General features: G+C 47.2%; 1 protein-coding gene across 1 annotated transcript; it reads left to right on the forward strand.

Moving 5' to 3' along the window:
- The first annotated feature begins 14,931 nt into the window (after positions 1-14,931).
- Positions 14,932-19,073, forward strand: LOC122642803 (meiotic recombination protein DMC1 homolog). Its single transcript, XM_043836404.1, has 15 exons — positions 14,932-15,051; positions 15,165-15,247; positions 15,728-15,819; positions 15,900-15,971; positions 16,106-16,144; positions 16,386-16,443; positions 16,545-16,590; positions 16,711-16,756; positions 17,093-17,154; positions 17,329-17,395; positions 17,848-17,940; positions 18,027-18,095; positions 18,216-18,294; positions 18,518-18,684; positions 18,913-19,073. The coding sequence occupies exons 1-15, from the start codon at positions 15,038-15,040 to the stop codon at positions 18,955-18,957; spliced, it is 1,032 nt and encodes a 343-aa protein (XP_043692339.1). The 5' UTR covers positions 14,932-15,037; the 3' UTR covers positions 18,958-19,073.
- The last annotated feature ends 516 nt before the right edge of the window (positions 19,074-19,589 follow it).

Raw genomic sequence — 19,589 nt, forward strand, 5'->3', positions numbered from 1 at the left:
AACATTGTGCACGCGTGAATGGAACCCTACGCCATCGGATTGGATGATAGCGGGCAAAACCAATTAACTTTGTCATCGGATTGTGCTTAATGGATACTTGGCCAGTTGAACTAATAATGCATGGTAGGGACTAGGGTGCCCAGCGCCAAGGCTCAGGGAGTGCCCAGGGGTATCCAAGGGTTGGGCTGTACCGCATCCGGTGCACGTCCAATAAACCATCAGAATGTGTGCGGTACAGCCCAACAGTAGGATGCCCTCACTGGGCGCTGGACTCCCTAGAGAGGACCTCAATCTTTGGATTTACTGATTTATATTTTGGGAGACAGTTGAGCATGCTGTCAATTTTTGAAAAGTTGACAACATACATCAATCATATGGCTGGACACAAGAGGACAAGGATGTATTTACCTGTTGCGTATGAAAACCTCCGGTGCTTGGTTCGTCAGCGGATGAGCCTGCAAAATCCAAGCAATGAGCACAAAAGGGCCAGTGTGGCTCCGGCCTAGGACTCTCCGATGCTCAAGTCAGGTTTCCAATGCAACAGCGTAACTGCTAGTAAAAGTGAGATGATGAATAGTGCTCCATACCTGGGTATTTATAGAGTGAGGAGGAGATGAGACGGTTGGAAGAGTCCTAGTATGGTAGGAGTCCTTCTTTCGGAAGGTTCTCTGGCATAGAGCGGAGTGGAGAGTTATTTTCGGGGTCGGACTCTTATTAAGGTAAGAGTCCATGTAGAGTGCGATTCCGTGTTGTGCTGGGATCGTGGCTCGATCCTTATCCCGTGATTCTCGGGATGTGCCAACGTGGCCTGGAGATCCCCGGCGGGGTGCTATGGCAGCTTCAGTGGAGGAGGGCTCGGCCTCGGAGGTCAGCCCAAGGGGTCGGCCGAGGAGGTCGGCCCGAGAGGTTATTCTCGGCCGCAAGCTCGGCTAGGAGTCTGGCTGACCTGTATGAGCTCGGCCTCAACCACCGGCCAGCTCGCTCGAGTCTGGCTCTGTCAGATGACTTATCGAAGATGGGGTCGACCCATTCTCCTGCTCGGCTCAACTCGGTTCTCGGACTGAGGTCGGATAGCCACGTGGCAACCTCTGATAGGTAGGGTGTTTTATGCCTCATCACAGGCCCCCCCACTCATCAGGAGTCGGCTCGGCACTGATGAGTGAGGTTCCCAGGTCGGCTTGTCTGGAAGATTTTGCGCGGTCGAGCCAGGCTTATTTTTTGTGGCGGATTTGACGTTGCACGGTCTGACGGTTGGGTGTCCGTGCTACGTCAGCAGAGTCATTATGGCAGGCTCGGGAATTCGAAACGTCCTTTGATCTGGGCCGTTGAATTATGCTAAGCTCTGGTCGGCCATTGGATCAATAAGACCCAAGGATTATAAATAGGCAACTCCTAACTATTCATTCCTCACTGCTCTAAGTTATTGACTTCTCAGCAAGCTTGGATTCTTCAGCTCGGCAGCGCTCGGTGTTTACTTGTTCATGATCAGCTCGGCCTTTGCTTCGTTCGCGCTCAGCTCTTCTTCAACCAGTAAGTCTTCTCCGCCCAGTATGTCAGTTGGTAGTAGTCCCATGGGCGAGCTGTTCGCCAGGGCGGCAGAGGGCGCGAGTCCGAGCCGAGAGCTCCCCGCTCGTTCTCCCACCATAGACCTATTGGGCTCGACCTCAGATGAGCCCGATGTAGTGGAGCTTCGTCAGGCCGAGGTGGCCGAGCCTCCATTACTCTTGGAGTTTGACCACGCGGCCCAATCCATCACCGCAGACCGAGCCGAGAACTCCGGGTCGTCCTCATCCGATGAGGAAACAAGTGAGGGAGATTCGTCCGAGGTGGGGGTTGGCTCGGTCAGCTCATCTGCTGGCGCCCCTGAGCCCGAGGAAGGCAGTGTCGGCACCGTTCCGAGCACGATCATGGAGGCCGACCTCGACTATCTGAGGGTGACCTATGCCATCCCCGAGGACATTCAGCTCTGAGTTCCTAACCTCGGGGAGATGGCCTGCTTCATCAGGCCCGGCGAGGTGGCTTTGTACGAGACGCCCTTCAAGTATGCGTTCAGGCTCCCCGTTCTCGGCCTGGTGGACCAGATCTTGGACCACTTCCACCTGTCTCCTGGTCAGCTGGTGCCGAACTCTTGGCTGGCCGTGTACAGCTTCCACACCTTATTCTGCGAGATGGGCCGAGGTGCGAGCGTGGCGCTTTTCTCTCGGCTCTTCTTCTTGAAGAAGTCCCCCGAGAAGAGGTGGTACTATTTCTGCCGCCGATTGGGGAAGAGTGCGGCACTGGGCGGCCACAAATTTCTGGTCGCCACGCCGACCTTCAATAAGTATTGGAAGCCTCATTTTTTCTTTGCTTACATTCCCAACAGCCCTCTCCGAACCGAGTGGAAGGAGATGAACTTGAACTATGTCAATAAGGTATTACCCCTGACCGAGAACGAGATGACCTCGTTGGACCTGATCCTCCAGCGTCCGCCCTTCGATGTCCTCCAGCTTCAGGACGAGGGGTTTCTTCAGAGGTGGCATATGACTCCTGGTAGGAGCCCGAGCCGAGATCGTCTCTGTGGTCCGAGCTGACCCCTTTACTTAGTCTTCTTTTCTGTTTCTACTTATTTTTGATGTTGTTGGTTTCTCTTGCAGTGGTTGGCCACATTCCTCCTATGGATACAGCTCGGCTAAGGGCCGAGACCCTTGCAGACCGGAGGAAGAAAAACTTGGACAAGAAGTCCCGGGGCGAATCTTCCAAGGCCCCCAAGGGCAAGGCCGTGATGCAGGGCCCGTCGGATGCTGTGGTCGGCCTTGAGGCCGAGAAGAATACGGGCCCAGCGGGGTCTCCGAGAAAGGGGAAAGGCCAAAAAGGCGAGAGGAGCCAGTCGAGAGATAGCAAGCGTCAGAAGCTCTCGGTTAATCTGACGAATGGTGGTCTTCCGCCCGTGGCTTCGCCCGCCAACATCTCCCGATACGTCTTGGGGAGGGCCTCGGCCAGCAACGTTCCTGTGAGGCCGACCTGGCGCCTCTTCCCCGGGGACTCAGCGTTGACGTTGGCCGCGCACGCCAAAGAATGGCTGGATGCAGGTCAGCTTCCAACCGACAAGGAGAAGCTCGAGGCGCTGTCTGACCCCGAGCTCCTCTCCACTCTATTCCAGGATTTCAACATGGTAAGTTTCCTGGTCGGCTCTTGTGATTAGATATGATCTGTGTAGTCTGTCTTGATTTTTGTTCTCGGGCCTTTTTGTAGGGCTTCGCCAAGGCAGTGGAGACCATGCTCCACTTTGAGCGGCTCCTGACCGAGAACCATTCCTTTGGCGTCCAGTACAAGAAGGCCTACCAGGATGCCCAGGATGCCGTTCAGAGGCGTCGAGAGACCCAAGAGAAGCTCACTGCCGCCCAGGCCGAGGTGGAGTGTTCTCAGGCCGAGGTGGTCAGGCAGAGAGAAATGGTCCGGGCTCTGCAGGCTCAGCTTGCCGAGGTGAAGGAGAAGGTCAAGGAAGACCTAGCTGCGACTCGGAGCGAGGTGGTCAGCGACTATCTTCAATCGGAGGAGTACACTGATGTCTGCCATGAGATCCAGGAGGCCTCCATACGCCGAAGGTTTCGAGGCAGGCCAAGCTGAACTTTTGGCCGAGATCAAGGCAGCGTACCCGGATCTCAACCTCTCCTGTTTTGATGATGATGCGACTACCTTTGCCGGGGAGTTAGGAGATGAGGAGGGGGCCGAAGTCACCCAGGCTCTGCCCCTTGAGGAACCTACTCTGGCCGACGTCGTCCCTCCAGAAGCTGGACCACAAGACCCTCCTGCCGAGCCTACTGCCGCGGACACTTTCGAGGTCGTTTCCAAGTCCAACCCCTAGGAGACCGAGATGTAAAAATTTTTTTTTTTTTTTTTTTTTTTTGGGGGGGCCGGACTGCCCTTTTGTAATCGTGCCAATCTGTCGGCTTATAATGAATGAAAAAATTTATTTTTGCCATAATTTGTCTAAGTGTTTTAGCTTGGCGCTCTCCACCTTCTTTTCCTTGTGTACTCTGTTCTATTTATGGCCGAACTGCCGAGTCATTTTGCTAGCCGAGCTTAGGAACTTGTCTCTTTTTTGCCCATCCCTCACGTGGTCAGCGGCTCGGCCATGCCATGCCCGAGGTCAATGTGATCCTCGCCTTAGTTGGTTAATTCATCGTTCCCTTTGGTCCTATTGGACAGGCTATCATATAAACGGATGCGTGGCCGAGCATCCTTCCTGGCCGAGCTTAATGCCTTAGCTTAGTTTTGAACTTTGTTAGGCTCGGCCAAAAGGGGAATGTTTGCTCTTGAGAAGTCGGCCAGGTATATGAGGACCGATCTTAAGACTTGGCTACCGACCTATGAGGGTCGGTCTTTAAGGTCGGTCAGGTTTATGAGAACCGGTCTTACGACTTAGCTACCGACTTATGAGGGTCGATCTTTGAGGTCGGCCAGGTCTATGAGGACCGGTCTTACGACTTGGCTGCCGACCTATGAGGGTCGGTCTTTGAGGTTAGCCTGGTCTATGAGGACCGGTCTTATGACTTAGCTGCCGACCTATGAGGGTCGGTCTTTGAGGTCGGCCAGGTCTATGAGGACCGGTCTTATGACTTGGCTGCCAACCTATGAGGGTCGGTCTTTGAGGTCGGCCAAGTCTATGAGGACCGGTCTTATGACTTGGCTGCCGACCTATGAGGGTTGGTCTTTGTGGTCGGCCAGGTCTATGAGGATCGATCTTACGACTTGGCTGCCGAGCTATAACGGTCGGTCTTTGAGGTCCGTCAGGTCTATGAGGACCGATCTTACGACTTTGATTTAGGAGCTTGCCAATACGTTAAGTGGTGGAGAAAGACTTTATTGAATCAAATGTCGGAGCTGAAGCCGAATACAAGCGTTCTCAGTTATTGAAAAAACTTCTTCAAATTTTTCGAGTTCCAAGGTCTCGGTACCTTCTTGCCCCCCAGAGTCTGCAAGCGATATGTGCCCGGGCGAATTTGCTTGGAGACTATGTACGGGCCCTCCCAATTTGGTGCTAACTTACCTTGCTGCCTCGGCTGGGATGCGCTAAGCTTTCTAAGAACAAGGTCCCCTTGAAGGAAGTGCCGCTCCTTTACTCTTGAGTCATAGTACTTTGCCGTCCTCTGTTGGTATGTTGCATTCCGGAGTAGGGCATTTTCTCGAACTTCATCGAGGAAGTCAAGGTTGGCTCTCAGTCCATCTTGATAGGTCTTCTCATCGAAGTTGAGCACTTGGTACGACGAGGCCATAATTTCAACCGGGGCGAGGGCTTCAGTCCCATAAGCGAGGCGAAAAGGACTCTCCCCGGTTGGAGTTCTTACTATCATCCGATATGCCCATAGGACATTTGGGAGTTCTTTTACCCATCTCCCCTTGGCCTCATCTAGCCTTCTCTTAATGCCGGCGAGTAATGTTCGGTTGGATACTTCTACTTGTCCATTTGCTTGCGAATGAGCTACTGAGATGGGTCGAAAGTCAATGTAGAAGTGTTCGCAGAACTCTCGAAAGGTCGGGTTGTTGAATTGGGTGCTGTTATCAGTGATGAGCACTTTCGGTAGTCCGAACCGGTAGATGACCTTGTCTTGGAAGAATTTCTCCATGTTCTTCTCGGTGATGGTGGCGAGGGGCTCAGCCTCGACCCACTTGGTGAAGTAATCGATCGCGACTACCACATAGTTTCTGTTCCCCGATGCCAGGGTAAAATCTCCGAGAATGTCCATTCCCCACATAGCGAATGGGATTGGACTCAGCATTGAAGTCAACTTTGTTGCTGGTCGTCTTGGGATTGGTGCGAACAGTTGACACTTCTCGTGTCACGCCCCCATCCCAACAAGGGATAAAATACATTATAAGGGGTGACTAGAGAAGGCGTCCACCCCCAAAACCCCCAGAAAAACAAGCGCCCCCAACCAACAAAACCCAAAAAAAAAAAAAAAAAAAAAAAAAAAAAAAGGAAAAGGAAAAAAAAAAATCCAAAATAAAACTAGCGGAAAATAAAAAAAAAAAAAAATTAAGAAAAAAAAGGAAAAAAAAGAGGAAAAAGAAAAAAAAAATTAAATTTATACAAACTAAAAAACAAAAAAAAAAAAAAAAAAAAAAAAAAAAAAAAAAAAAAGAAAACACATAAAAAAAAAAAAAAGCTCCTCCCCCAAAAGGAAAACAAAAAATCCCCACAACAAAAAAAAAAAAAAAAAAAAAAAAAAAAAAAAACCCAAACAAAAAAAATGGTAAAAAAAAAAAAAAAAAAAAAATAAAAAAAAAAAAAAAAAAAACAAAATCCCCCACCCCCCCCCAAAAAAACAAAAAAAAAAACAAATGGCCCCCCCCCCCCCCCCAAAGGAACAAGTCCCTAGAATTCTCACGCCCGTAGGCACAATTGTCACAAGGACACCCGTTGCCATGTTCCTCTAACACACTTGGCTCCTCCGTGCACCGCATCATAATCTAAAAATTGTGTACACGAGGGGGTTAGCTCTCCACCGAGCGGTGAGGGGATGGGGATGCACAAACACACAATTCACATAGTCCAATGATGCATGCATATGTTAAGTAAATTTTCCACCTAACTTCACAACTAAGTCAATGGCATATGCTTTGTGACAACTCTGGGAGACACTGTGGGTCACTTAACTTATCGCCACAATGAAACCTCAATTGTCACCTGGGACCTACGCCGATCGAAGCCTCCAAGACCACTCGGTGCAGCGGACCCACGATAACCAATACTACCATGATCGGCTCTCTCCCACCTCCACGGAATCCGTTGATCGATTACCCAACACCTAAACCCCTGTTGGTAAGGGTCGTAGCATAAGGGTGTAAAATCCTAGCCACGACTACATGCAAGTCCTATCGTCCCGAGAGGTAATCCGGGCGCATCAACTTTCATCCGGTTTAGTGCCGGCACAAGACGGCACGGCAGCGCATCTGATTCAACATGACATTCAACATAATTTCTTCATAAATATATATATTATCCAGGGGTTTAAGACCGACACCGAGACCCATCAAAGTAAAAGCATCTCCAATTAATATCATAACATTCATATATAAAAGTATGCAATATGCTAAGCATGCTTAATAATTTATAATGATGACATAATATACAATGCAATAATAATATCAAGCCCAAACAACCAAACCCACTCACAATATGTGTTATGCCCCGATGTTATGAGTTGTCGCGAAATCAAGTAACACGTCACAAGATGAAAACTTTAAACCTAAATAAAGAGTGAAAATAGGGTTAATTAAGTAAAGGGACGGATCCCCAAAAGGTCTCCCATAAATCATTTAAGTATAAGGTTTTGAAGTAGAGTGGTTGCAGGGGTGGTTTCATGCCCAAGTCCTGCAACCACATGTAAATCCTAGGAAACCAGGGGCTCAGACGATTTCGGTCAAGGTTTGCAGATGTGGTTTGAAAACTGAAACCGAAAGTGTAAATCCGACCTTCACAGGGGCTCGGGATAATTTTAGTCAAGGTCGGATGCGGATGTGGTTTCAGAAAACTAAACCGAGTGTAAATCCGACCTTCACAGGGCCTTCTCGGGAAGGTAATTTGAGGTGGTTTCTTGCTAGGGATTCATTTTCCAAGGGGTTTAAAGGTAGGGAGGCTTCAAGAAAGCTTCCTCCTAGGTCCATTAGGGTTCTAAGACTTCATTAGGTCCATGTAATCCCATGGATTTAAGAGGAAAAACAAAGAGACCTAAATTAGGACATAATAGGGTAGAAACCTTAAATTTTTTAAATGGAAAGAGATTACTTAGGCTTAGGGCTTGTAATGGAGTGAAATAACTCCACCATAGTCTAGGTTTAGAGGTTCCATCGATTCCTTGGGTTCCAAGAGAACCTTAGGTCGAATCTCTCCCATTTCTCAAACCTCAAAACTCAAAATAGATGAAGATGTGGGTTTCAATGGCTTACCTTCCCCAATGTAGAAAAGCTCCATGTAGAGGGCTCCACAAGGTGAGGTTCCAAGCCTTCAACCAAGCTTTTCCATTCCTCCTTCTCCTTTTCTCCTTCCTTCTTTCTTCTTTCTTCTTTCTCCTTTCTCTCCTCTTTCTCTCCTCCACGATTTAGGTTAGATGGGAGAAGAAATGAAAATGAATGCTTCTCCCCCCCCTTTGTCTTATTTATAGAAAATGGGCTTGGGTCCTTTAAGTTAAATGGGTCAAGTAGTTAAATGGGTAGATCCAAGATAAATGAGTCATTAGGCCAAATGGGTAGTTTAAGTTAAATGGGTCAAGAGGGCTTAATGGGTTGACCCATGGTCTTATTTAGGGTACAGGAATGGGTTAACCCATCTTTGGGTCAAATAGAGTCAAATGGGCCCTCAAGTTGAATGGGCCTCTTAACTAAATGGGCCTGCCCATAGGTTTCAAATAGAAAAGAACCCACTTGGGGATGGGTCCATCCACCATGGGATTATAAGCCCATCACACGCTCCCTTAAATAAGGGGGACCCACAAATAGAATATTCCCAACTCAACTAAAATAGCCCGGGCGGTCTAAATCTTGACCTGCACTTCGAGGGCATCGAGAAAAAAGATAAATAAATAAGCCAAGGGCTAAAACTTACTTCTCCATTGCCATGGTGTGTCAATGGTAAGCCCGTATCATGGTCAATAATTTGTAACTGGGTTTGACCACCAGTGAGAACAGCTCACCAGCACGTGGCAGTGATAACCACACGTCACGGGGAAGAAATAATAATTAATTATGATCCGGGGTGCGGGTATAACATCTCGCACGTCTTCACATACCTCATGGCCTCTTCTTGCATTCTTGGCCAATAGAATCCTTGCCGAAGTATCTTGTATGCAAGAGCTTGGCCACCCATGTGACTCCCGCATATTCCCTCATGCACCTCGACCAATGCATACTCGGCCCCCTTTGGTCCAAGGCATCAGAGAAGAGGGGCCGAGATTGCTTTTTTGTAGAGCACTCCGTCGATCATGGCGTACTTGGCAGCTCGGATCTTGACCTTTCTTACTTCGTCTCGGTTCTCCGAGAGCAGGTTATTCTCCAAGTAGTTGACAATGGGGTCCAACCAGGTCGGCCCGTCCTCTTCAATGTGCTTCACGCTTTCTTCTTGTAAGGAGGGCTTCTCCAAGATTTCTATGTATACTGACCGGCTCAGATATTGGAGGTCAGCCTCGGCCAACTTGGACAGGGAGTCAGCCGCGGCATTTTTTGTTCTCGATATTTGAGTCATCTCAAAGTGCTCGAGTTCGGAAATCAGATCTTGGGCTCGGCTCAGGTAAGCTATCATCCTTTCGTCTTTCACTTCATAGTCTCCGTTGACCTGGTTGACCACGAGTTGGGAGTCTCCTCGCACCTTCAACCGCTTTATGCCCATTGCTTTGCCGACTCAAGTCCGCCTAGAAGGGCTTCATACTCAGCCTCGTTGTTCGAGGCGGGAAACTTGAACCTCGGGGGCATATTGGATCGAAACCCTTCGAGGCTTACCAAGATCGTGTCGGGCCCCGCTTCCTTCGGAGTTGCTTAAGCCATCGACATTCATGGTCCATGTCGGGTCGGCCGTAGCCCCTGAGCTCTTCTCTTTGTCTTTTCCTCCTCGACCTCAAGGTCGGGTCTCCATGCGATCGCGATGAAGTTCCGCAAGGGCTTGTCCTTTTATCGCCGTCCTCTGATGATAGCTTATATCGTATTCACTTAGCTCAACCGCCTGTAATCACCGTCCCGAAATGTCGGGTTTGTGCAATATCTTCTTGAGTGGCCGGTCTCACGCATCGCGATCGAATGAGCTTGGAAGTACGGCCTTAGTTTCTTGCACCAGTAACAAGAGCGAATGCTACTTTCTCGAACCCGGGAGTACCTTGTCTCAAGATCGACAAGAACGTGGCTGATGTAGTATATTGGCCTTTGAGTCCGACTATCTTCTCTCGATCAACACGACCGACCGCTACAGGGGTAGCGGCTAAGTAGATGAAGCTCCTCTTTTGGTTCGGAATTCGGCTAAGAAGAGGCGGGTTCTCCAAATATTTCTTCAGCTCTTCAAAAGCTTCCTGGCATTCGTCCGACCAGATAAAGTCTTTTGGGTTCCGGATATTCTTGAGGGCTTTAAAGAACGGTAGGCACTTGTCTCCCGATCTCGACATGAATCGTGCCAACGCCGCCACACGCCCGTTTAGCCTCTGTACTTCTCGGATCGTCCTTGGAGGACTCATCTCTTGGATGGCTCTGATTTTTGCCGGATTGGCTTCAATGCCTCTCACAGAGACCATGAAGCCAAGGAACTTTCCCGAGGTCATGCCGAATGCACACTTGGCGGGATTCAGCTTCATTTGGTTTTTTCTTAATACACCGAAGGCTTCTTCCAGGTCGGCCAAGTGGTGTTCGGCCTTCAAACTTTTCACCAACATGTCATCCACGTAGACTTCCATGTTCCTTCCGATCTGCCCGCGGAATATATAGTTCACAAGGCGCTGGTATGTTGCTCCGGCGTTCTTCAATCCGAACCGCATGACCTTGTAGCAGAAATTTTCTTGGTCAGTTTGAAATGCCGTGTATGACTCGTCCTCCTCATGCATCATGATTTGGTTGTAGCCGGAGTACGCGTCCATGAAACTCAGCATCTCGTGACCTGCCGTGGCGTCGATCAAGAGGTCGATCCGAGGTAGCGGGTACTCATCTTTTGGACAAGCCTTGTTGAGATCAGTGTAGTCGGCACACATTCTCCACTTCCCGTTTGGTTTAGGGACCATGACAACGTTAGCCAACCAGGTCGGGAATTTTTCTTCTCGGACGAACCCTGATCGGCGAAGCTTTTCCACCTCTTCTTTGATCGCGGTTTATCGATCAAGTGCGTAGTTCCTTCTCTTCTGCCGGATTAGTTTTTGACCCGGATCTACGTGGAGTCGGTGCTCAGCTATATGCCTGGGTATGCCCGACATGTCGGCGGCCGACCAGGCAAAGACATCGGCGTTCGCCTTTAAGAAAACTCTGAGCTGATTCCTTTGATTTTCATTTAATAATGATCCGAGCTGGACCACCTTTGTTGGGTCATCTTCGCTGAGATGAAATGGGGTCAGGTCTTCTACGGGTTGTCCTCTCCTCTCGATAAGCTCATCCCGCTGATCCTCGGGGAGATGCTCGACGCCCATTGACATTCCTCGAACATTACCCTTGTATTGCTTGACGAAAGTAGCGTAGCACTCCCGTGCCTTCTTCTAGTCGCCTCGGACCTCATCGACACCGTTCTCGGTGGGGAACTTCATCTTCAAGTGTGTCAGGGAGATGATGGCTTGGAGGGCGGTCAATGAAGGACGGTCGAGTATGGCGTTGAAAGCCACTACGGACCGTACCACCATGAATTTGACTTGAATCGTCGCTTGGCATGGAGCTTGCCCCATCGTGACCAGCAGGTCGATTGAGCCTTTGATGGTCGCGGCAGCACCCGAGAACCCGTGGAGTGAGGTGCCTTCTGGCTTGAGTGCTTCGTCGCCAAGCCAAATTGTCTGCGACGCTCTAGTGACATAAGGTCCACGGATGCGCTGCAGGTATCAACCAATACACGGTGGACTCGTGTCCTGCGTAATTTCTACCGCACCACTAAAGCATCATCATGAGGTAAACTTATACCTTCAAGTCGGCCGGTGAAGGAGATCGTCGCCGCTGGCTTGAGTTTCTTGGCGGGCATCTCGGCCACTCCGATGAATCGCACGTTTGCCTTAGCCTTTCGAGTAGTCTCTTGCCCGGGCCCTCCGAGGATAGTGTATATGGGAGCTCCCTTGTCAATGCTCGGCCCGGATCCGTCCTCTTTCTTCTCGGCTCGGACTTTATCATCGTCTCGTTCAACTCGCCTGTTTTTGGCCCTAGGCTCGACTCTTCTTTGATCTCGGTCTTCAGGCCGCCGACCTCCACGATCTTCTCGGCCTCCTTTGACATATCCCTTCAAGTGGCCCGCTTTTATCAGCTCTTCAATTTCTCTTTTCAGCTGATACCAATCCTCGGTGTCGTGATCGGTGTCCTTGTGGAACTGACAGTATTTGTTGGGATTTCGAGATGACCCCGCTTGCATTGGTCGGGGTCGGCGGATGTACTCTCCGTCTTGTATTTGCATCAAGATCTCCTTGCGCGAGGTATTCAGTGGAGTGTAGTCGGGGCTCCGAGCTCGATCCGACCTGTCGGCTCGGTGATCCATCCTGGGCCTTTTGTCTTCCCTACGGTCGTCTGTTGTCGGCCTTCGTTTCCCTTCCTAGCCTGGAGGACCTCGGCCATATTTATGAACTTGTTGCACCTCTCCAAGAGCTCGGCCAGGTTTTTTTTCGGCTTCCTGGCCAGGTCCTTGATGAGGTCCATGTCGGCGAGCCCATTGCTCATAGCCATATGGGTCGTGGCCTCATCCAAATCCTTGATGTCTAAGGATTCCTTGTTGAAGCGGGAGACGAATGCTCGGATTGACTCGTCGAGCCTTTGCTTCACGCTGAGTAGGTTGACCGTTGTCTTCTTGTGTTTCATACTACTCTGGAAGCGCGTGACGAAGGCTCGGCAGAGTTGAGCGAAGCTTTTTATGGAGTTCGGCGGCAACCAGGAGAACCATAAGGTCGTCGCGCCCTTGAGGGACGCAGGGAAGGCTCGACAAGAAACAATCTCGGTACCTCCGTACATGGTCATCATCGCATTAAAGTAGTTGATGTGATCCGTCGGGTCGGTCGTCCCGTCGTATCGATCGAATGGGGGAGGTTTGAACCCGTTTGGTAGCAGCGCGGTCATGATCTCGAGAGGATATGGGTGTCGCCCGACCAACGAATAGGCGTCCGAGGTCGCTTGTTTCTTCAACCCCTCCACTTGCTCCGCCAAGTCTCGTAGCTGCCTCTCCAACTCGGTTTCGGGTGCTAGGCCAACTGGCTCCTCGGCCCGTGGTCGATACGGTCGGCCATCCCGTTGTGGTCGGCCATTCTGGTCAGCTCGGTCCTGGCCATCCTTTCTTGTTCTTCTTTCCTCCTGGAAGTTGGACCCACGGGGGCTCCCCTGCTGTTCTTCTCGGGCGGGCGAGCCTTGACGCCGGGGGTTATGACGAGATCCTTCTCCTTGTCTCGCGGTGCGTCGTTCATTCGGTTATTTCCCTTGTTCTCGGACTCTTCTCCGCTATTCGTCCTCTCCGAGCCGCCCAGAAAATACCGACCTCCTTGCTACCGAGCCGGCTGGTTCAATTTCCTGCCCTGTTCGTGGACTTGGGCGATGCTCTTGCTCATCCCGCCGAGCGACTCTGCTAGGGCGTGGAGGTGGAGTCTTCTGACGAGACGGGTGTGAGGATGCGGCTCAGCTTGGCTAGGCCCTATGCCGGCCACCATTTTGCTGCAAGTTCCTCTATGCACGGACCGGAGCTGGAGGGGGCGCGGCCAGCGGTTGGCCCATCAGCCCACCTCGGGCCATCTGGTTCATGAAGGTGAGCAGCATCTCGTTGGTGTGGAGCATCTGCAACTGCAAGTCCATAACCTGTCGATTATTTGCCGGGGCTTTGGGGTCCAACCTCTTCGGCAAGGGTGGCGGCGCTGGTAGGCCCATCCCATCCAAGGTTGCCTCGGCCTGTATCCGGCCAGCTGCGGTCGTGGTTAGCGCCGCTCCCCCATTCCCTCCATCCGGTGGGGGAATGGTGCCCGTGATGGGCTGCGCACCCCCTGCCCGAGGGGGTCTTCTGTTTATCCCCTGCCGAGAGGCTTCGGGGGGCGGGGATCGCCTCGTCTGCCCAACGGGCTGCGGCTCGTCCGTCCGGGAAGTCGAGCCATGCTGCCCTGACCTCGTGTGCACCATTATTACTGCTCTTGGAATTGGTAGAAACGACGATGCTTGCCGATGTCGTTCCCACAGACGGCGCCAAATCTGTTGCGTATGAAAACCTCCGGTGCTTGGTTCGCCCGCGGATGAGCCTGTAAAACCCAAGCAATGAGCACAAGAGGGCCGGTGTGGCTCCGGCCTAGGACTCTCCGATGCTCAAGTCAGGTCTCCAATGCAACAGCGTAACTGCTAGTAAAAGTGAGATGATGAATAGTGCTCCATACCTGGGTATTTATAGAGTGAGGAGGAGATGAGACTGTTGGAAGAGTCCTAGTATGGTAGGAGTCCTTCTTTCGGAAGGTTCTCTCGTATAGAGCCGTGAGTTGCAGAAGAGGGGAGAATACGGACAAGAGATAAAGGGAATGAGGATGGCAAAATTCCATCAGACATGAAATTCTTACTATTTGGCCAGAGGTAAGAGGGGATTGGGCGGAGCCGCGAGTTGCAGTGAGTGAGGAGAAAGTATTTGAAAAAGGAAAGGAAGTTGTTTCGTTTTTTTTTTTTTTAAATTATGTTGATAAATACAAAAGTCTTTTACATGTATTTGAAAAAGTAATTAAAAGGTAACCGTATAGGAGAAGTATCTACCATTACTTTATCCTTGGATGATTCAGATTAAAATACTTTAATCTGACAGTTACTAAAAATCAGTAAAAACAATTCCTCTTATACATGACCGTGCATGAAACCTTTCCCCAATTTTTTTTGTTCTTTAAATTTATAAGATTTTGTGAGAATTCTTTTCCCCTTTTCTTCTTCATTCATTTCTTGCCAAGCAAACACCGCTCAAAAGGGTCATGAATCTACGTATCAACGACCGTGCATGAAACCTTTTCTCAAATTTTTTGTTTCTTTAAATTTATAAGATTTTGTGAGAAGTCTTTTTCCTTTTTCTTCTTCATTCATTTCTTGCCAAGCAAACACCGCTCAAAAGGATCATGATCTACATATCAACGAGCTGCTGGCGCCAAACGAGAGAAGAAATTCAAATTGAAACCTCCTGATCGGACACAGTTAAAACTCTGTGGCTTCAGAGTTGAGGTTCTATAAGTAGCAATCAATTTCAGACTCCGCTTACAAATCTGTTGCGAAAATTTCTAAACCTTAAGAAAACTCTCTCCGATTGGAAGTAACATTCGATTTCAGACTCCGCGTGCAAATCTGTTGCGAAAGTTTCCAAACCTGAAGAACACTCTTTCGGTCTTTCTTCTCTCCAACTAGAACGAAAATGATCGAGTTAAAGTGAGTAATAGTTTGATTCGCTTCCTGTTTCGTCTCTGTTCGGCAATGTTGTATCGGACAATATAATTGATCTTTGTTTTTTTTTTTGGATTTCTTCGTCTGATGGAGCTCAGATCCGAAGAACAGAACCAACTACAGCTCGTTGAAAGAGAAGAGTTTGATGACGAGGAGGAGTTGTTTGAAGCGATCGATAAACGTAAATAATTAGCTTGCTTTCACTTTTTTTTTTTTTCAGTTTAGAATCCTAGATTTTCAGTTCCTGATAGTTTTCAGCGTTTTTCCTCATTCGCAATTGTCCTTCAAAAGATTAACTTAATTTGACTTAGTTTTCATGGAGAACAAAGCTCTACTGATCTTCGTCTTGATCCTTTCGACCTTTCACATATACAAGAGATATGAAGCCAGAAATCGTTTTATTTTTATAACATCGGTGATTTTCGCTTACAAACATTTAATTCCTCCGTAATTTAATGGACTAGTTAAGATTTTATGCATTTTTTGTTTTATCTGGATTTATGGAACCAAAATCGGATTTATATCTATTCTGATCCTCAGATGTAGGTTTATCAGTGTCACCACACACTTATCCTGACAATCTAGGCGTTCAATTCTCCCCTGAATTCCTTTGTTTTTCTTTGGTTCTCAATATTTTCCACCATGCGTGCTTTTATTGCAGTAATTTCTCAAGGAATCAATGCTGGAGACATTAAAAAGCTTCAGGATGCCGGAATCTACACCTGCAATGGCTTGATGATGCATACGAAAAAGGTGAAGTGTCTATCTGAATTTAAATCCGGGGATCTATGATGTTGTCTCGTGCTCTTTTTATATTCTTCTCTGTATCGCAGAGCTTGACAGGGATAAAAGGATTATCTGAGGCGAAAGTTGATAAGATCTGTGAAGCTGCTGAAAAGATGGTGGTAAGAGCCTCGATCTTCTTGAAACCAAGTTTGATTCCATATATATGCGGTTTTTTTTATAGGTACTTTTGTAACAACATTATATCTGCGCTTTGTTCTCATTACAATTCCTTTTCTTATATATTTCTTTTCAGAATATTGGTTACATGACTGGAAGTGATGTTCTGCTCAGAGTAAGATCACAATTTCTGTAGTTTTTTGGATTAAAGTTTATCATACACGTTCGAATGCAATTTGTTCGTGAAATTTTTGGGGACTGTTCACCATGATATTGGACTCTGGAGATCCCGCTCCACTGGATACGGTCAAGACTCGAGTGCGGGAAAGTGGAAACGCCTGTTAGAGAACATTTCCAAAATTGTCAAAATCTTTGATCCTTAAGAAGCCTAATGCTAAATTATTGGTTGCTTGTAGAGGAAGTCTGTGGTTCGGATCACGACGGGAAGCCAGGCCCTAGATGATCTGTTAGGCGGTATAATACATACTAGTTGTTTGCTTCTGGGTGGTTGAATGATTGATTTATTTCATCTTTTGTACGTTCATCAATTCTGAATGCTCTTTTAATCTTTGAAGGTGGAATCGAAACTCTACAAATAACAGAAGCTTTTGGAGAATTCCGGTGAGAAACATTCCGATTTAAATTTCCCTCAACTTTCAATCCACATGCGATTAATTAATGCCTTCCAAGAAGAGTACATTGTTGACCTTTTTGCTGATCCTGCTATAATTAACGTGATAGGTCCGGGAAAACTCAGCTTGCACATACCCTATGCGTCTCCACACAGGTTCCTTTATTTCCTTTGCTCTTGCCGACTTGTACAGTTGTAAATGAAACGTAAATCTCCTTGAAATTGTCTGCTTAAATTAAAATTAAAAGGTATGCACGTTACGACATGCAAATTGTAAGCAGTCACCATTCGCTGGCTTGAGGCTCTGTTCAAGCCGTTGGATTAATATGCATGTGTTGGCATCTCTACTGCAGATTCCTATCTCAACGGTTCTAATAGTGGTCTTGTTTGAGGAGGTTCAATGGACTCACCAAATTGAAAACACCTGACATATATGATTTTTACCTTTATTCTGTGTTTGTTTTACCCCTCCCATTTGAAATCATTTTGCAGCTTCCTCTTAACATGCGCGGTGGGAACGGGAAGGTTGCTTACATCGACACCGAAGGAACTTTGTATCCTTTTGTCATAACTTTGACATGCATCTTAGGAGCAATTTTCACAAATTGAGAAACAAAAGGAGAAAATGAAAAGGAAAGAAACAAGTAAAATAGTTCGGAGTCTGTCTAGTTTTATGAATGGATGACAAGTTTTTGTGAGTTTTCCTTCTCAATTTATTCTGCTTACAGTCGACCAGATCGGATTGTGCCAATAGCTGAAAGGTTCGGCATGGATGCAGGAGCAGTCCTTGACAATGTAAGGCTTTATTTTTCACTTATCTTAGCAGTTAGCAGTTAGCAGTGCACTGTGAAAAGTTAATGCTTTCTCTTCAAATGGCTATTAGACTGCATATCTTAGGTAAAATGAGCAAAATCAGTCCACTAGATGACCTCATTTAAAAAGAAAAATGGAAGTAGAACACACTTTGAAGCTTCCACCAATATTTTCGAGTGATTCTAAAATACCTACTCATGTTTGGTTAAGTAAAAATGATGAATAATTTTGCCATACTCTTAACATCAATACATGAACTGGAATTTGGATCCTTTGACCTCAGAAATCTGAATATGACAGCAAGTTACATAAATATTGATTCATAAATCTGAAAGGTGGGTTGGTTCCATCTATCTTGTTTTCCATGCTTGGAGTCTTGTCCCTGATAAATATAAACAGACAGTTGATAATTTTTTTGTTGGTTGCACACAAAGATTATATATGCACGTGCTTACACATATGAGCATCAGTACAACCTTCTTCTTGGTCTCGCATCCAAAATGGCTGAAGAACCATTCAGACTTCTGGTGAGTTGATACTATGCTATTATGGTAAGATATGAAGACATTATGCTGGACTTGTTTTTTTTAAAGTATTACTATGATATTTTCAGATAGTCGATTCGATTATTGCTCTGTTTCGAGTAGATTTCACAGGAAGAGGTGAGCTGGCAGAGCGCCAGGTGAGCTAAACACACCCTCAGATTTATCCACTTAATTGAACACTTACAAGTTTCCCTTGCCCGTTTCTTAGTTTTTGACATCAGTGTCACCATATTACAACTTTTGGTTGGCATTGGCAGCAAAAACTTGCACAGATGCTCTCCCGTTTGACAAAGATAGCTGAGGAGTTCAATGTTGCAGTATACATGACCAACCAAGGTACCATATTCCTATATTCATCATAACTGATTAGGGTCTACACCGTGTAAGAATGGACTATCATCAGTGCTCAAAAGTGTTTTGTAACCCATCCAGAATAAAAACCAAGAATTAGCTTAATTGAAAATTGCAACCAAAGATTGCATATCATGGCAAAGTGGGTTGCAATGCAAGTCCATTGGTATTGTCTGTATTATATTTATCACTGTGTTAATGGCTGCAGTTATTGCTGATCCGGGTGGAGGAGTTTTCATATCAGACCCAAAGAAACCAGCAGGAGGGCACGTCCTTGCCCATGCTGCCACAGTTAGATTGATGTTTAGGAAGGGCAAAGGGGAACAGCGAGTCTGCAAGGTCTATGATGCCCCTAATCTGCCCGAGGCTGAAGCCATATCCTTTTGAATTTTAGTTCTTACTGACATTTGCACAACTCAATTACTAGATAGCACCCTGCTTCATTAACCATTTGATTATAACTATTAGTGATCGAAGCTGGACACGATTTCACCATCACCTAATGAATGTTAATAGTTGGAGGATCCGCTGGAGTGCCATCCAAACCAAATTGAACACACAAAAGCACAAAATGAGCTATGGGCTTTTCTTGACTGAGAACACGTTTTTCAGATAACTCCAGGAGGCATTGCAGATGCAAAGGACTGAAGCTTGAGTTTCTCACTTTTCTTTTGTTCTGTCGTACAGGTAGAATAGGCAACATTAGTGTAGGAATTGTTTCCATTCTAGAGTTTACTGGATTTCCTTGGTATACTATATTTTACTGGAATTAATGTGTTGAAGTTGTATAGGCTTCGATTACAGCCGCTTTGGCAACAAACAGGTTGATACTGGGTGGAATTTGGTGTTTTTTAACAGCTCATGCTTTGACCTACCAAAAGTACAAAACGCGTATTTCTGATGACACCTAAGAGCTTATACTGCAATTCCACCAATTTGAGCTACAAAAGAAGTCTCTATCCTTGGCCGAGTCAAATACTTCAAAAGGGAACTAATGATCTTAGCCATGTATGGGGAAAAACTGCAGTTAGAGTGATAGACTTGAAGCCATTAAGTTTCTCATAAATACTATCAGCTAATGGGAAAATCACATATCATTAACTATTGCCCCAAACATACAAAATCTATAGAATGTAACCGTATACTACCAAACTAGTTGCACATTGTGTATTGGGTCAGCCAGCCAATTGGTATTGCCTATACTTTGTCCTGGCAAAAATGACCAAAATATGTGCCGACTTCTAGTGTTCTTTTAACACCCAAAAGAAAAAATCTTTGTG

Source organism: Telopea speciosissima, chromosome 10, assembly GCF_018873765.1.
Source record: "Telopea speciosissima isolate NSW1024214 ecotype Mountain lineage chromosome 10, Tspe_v1, whole genome shotgun sequence".
NCBI classification, from domain to species: Eukaryota; Viridiplantae; Streptophyta; class Magnoliopsida; order Proteales; family Proteaceae; genus Telopea; species Telopea speciosissima.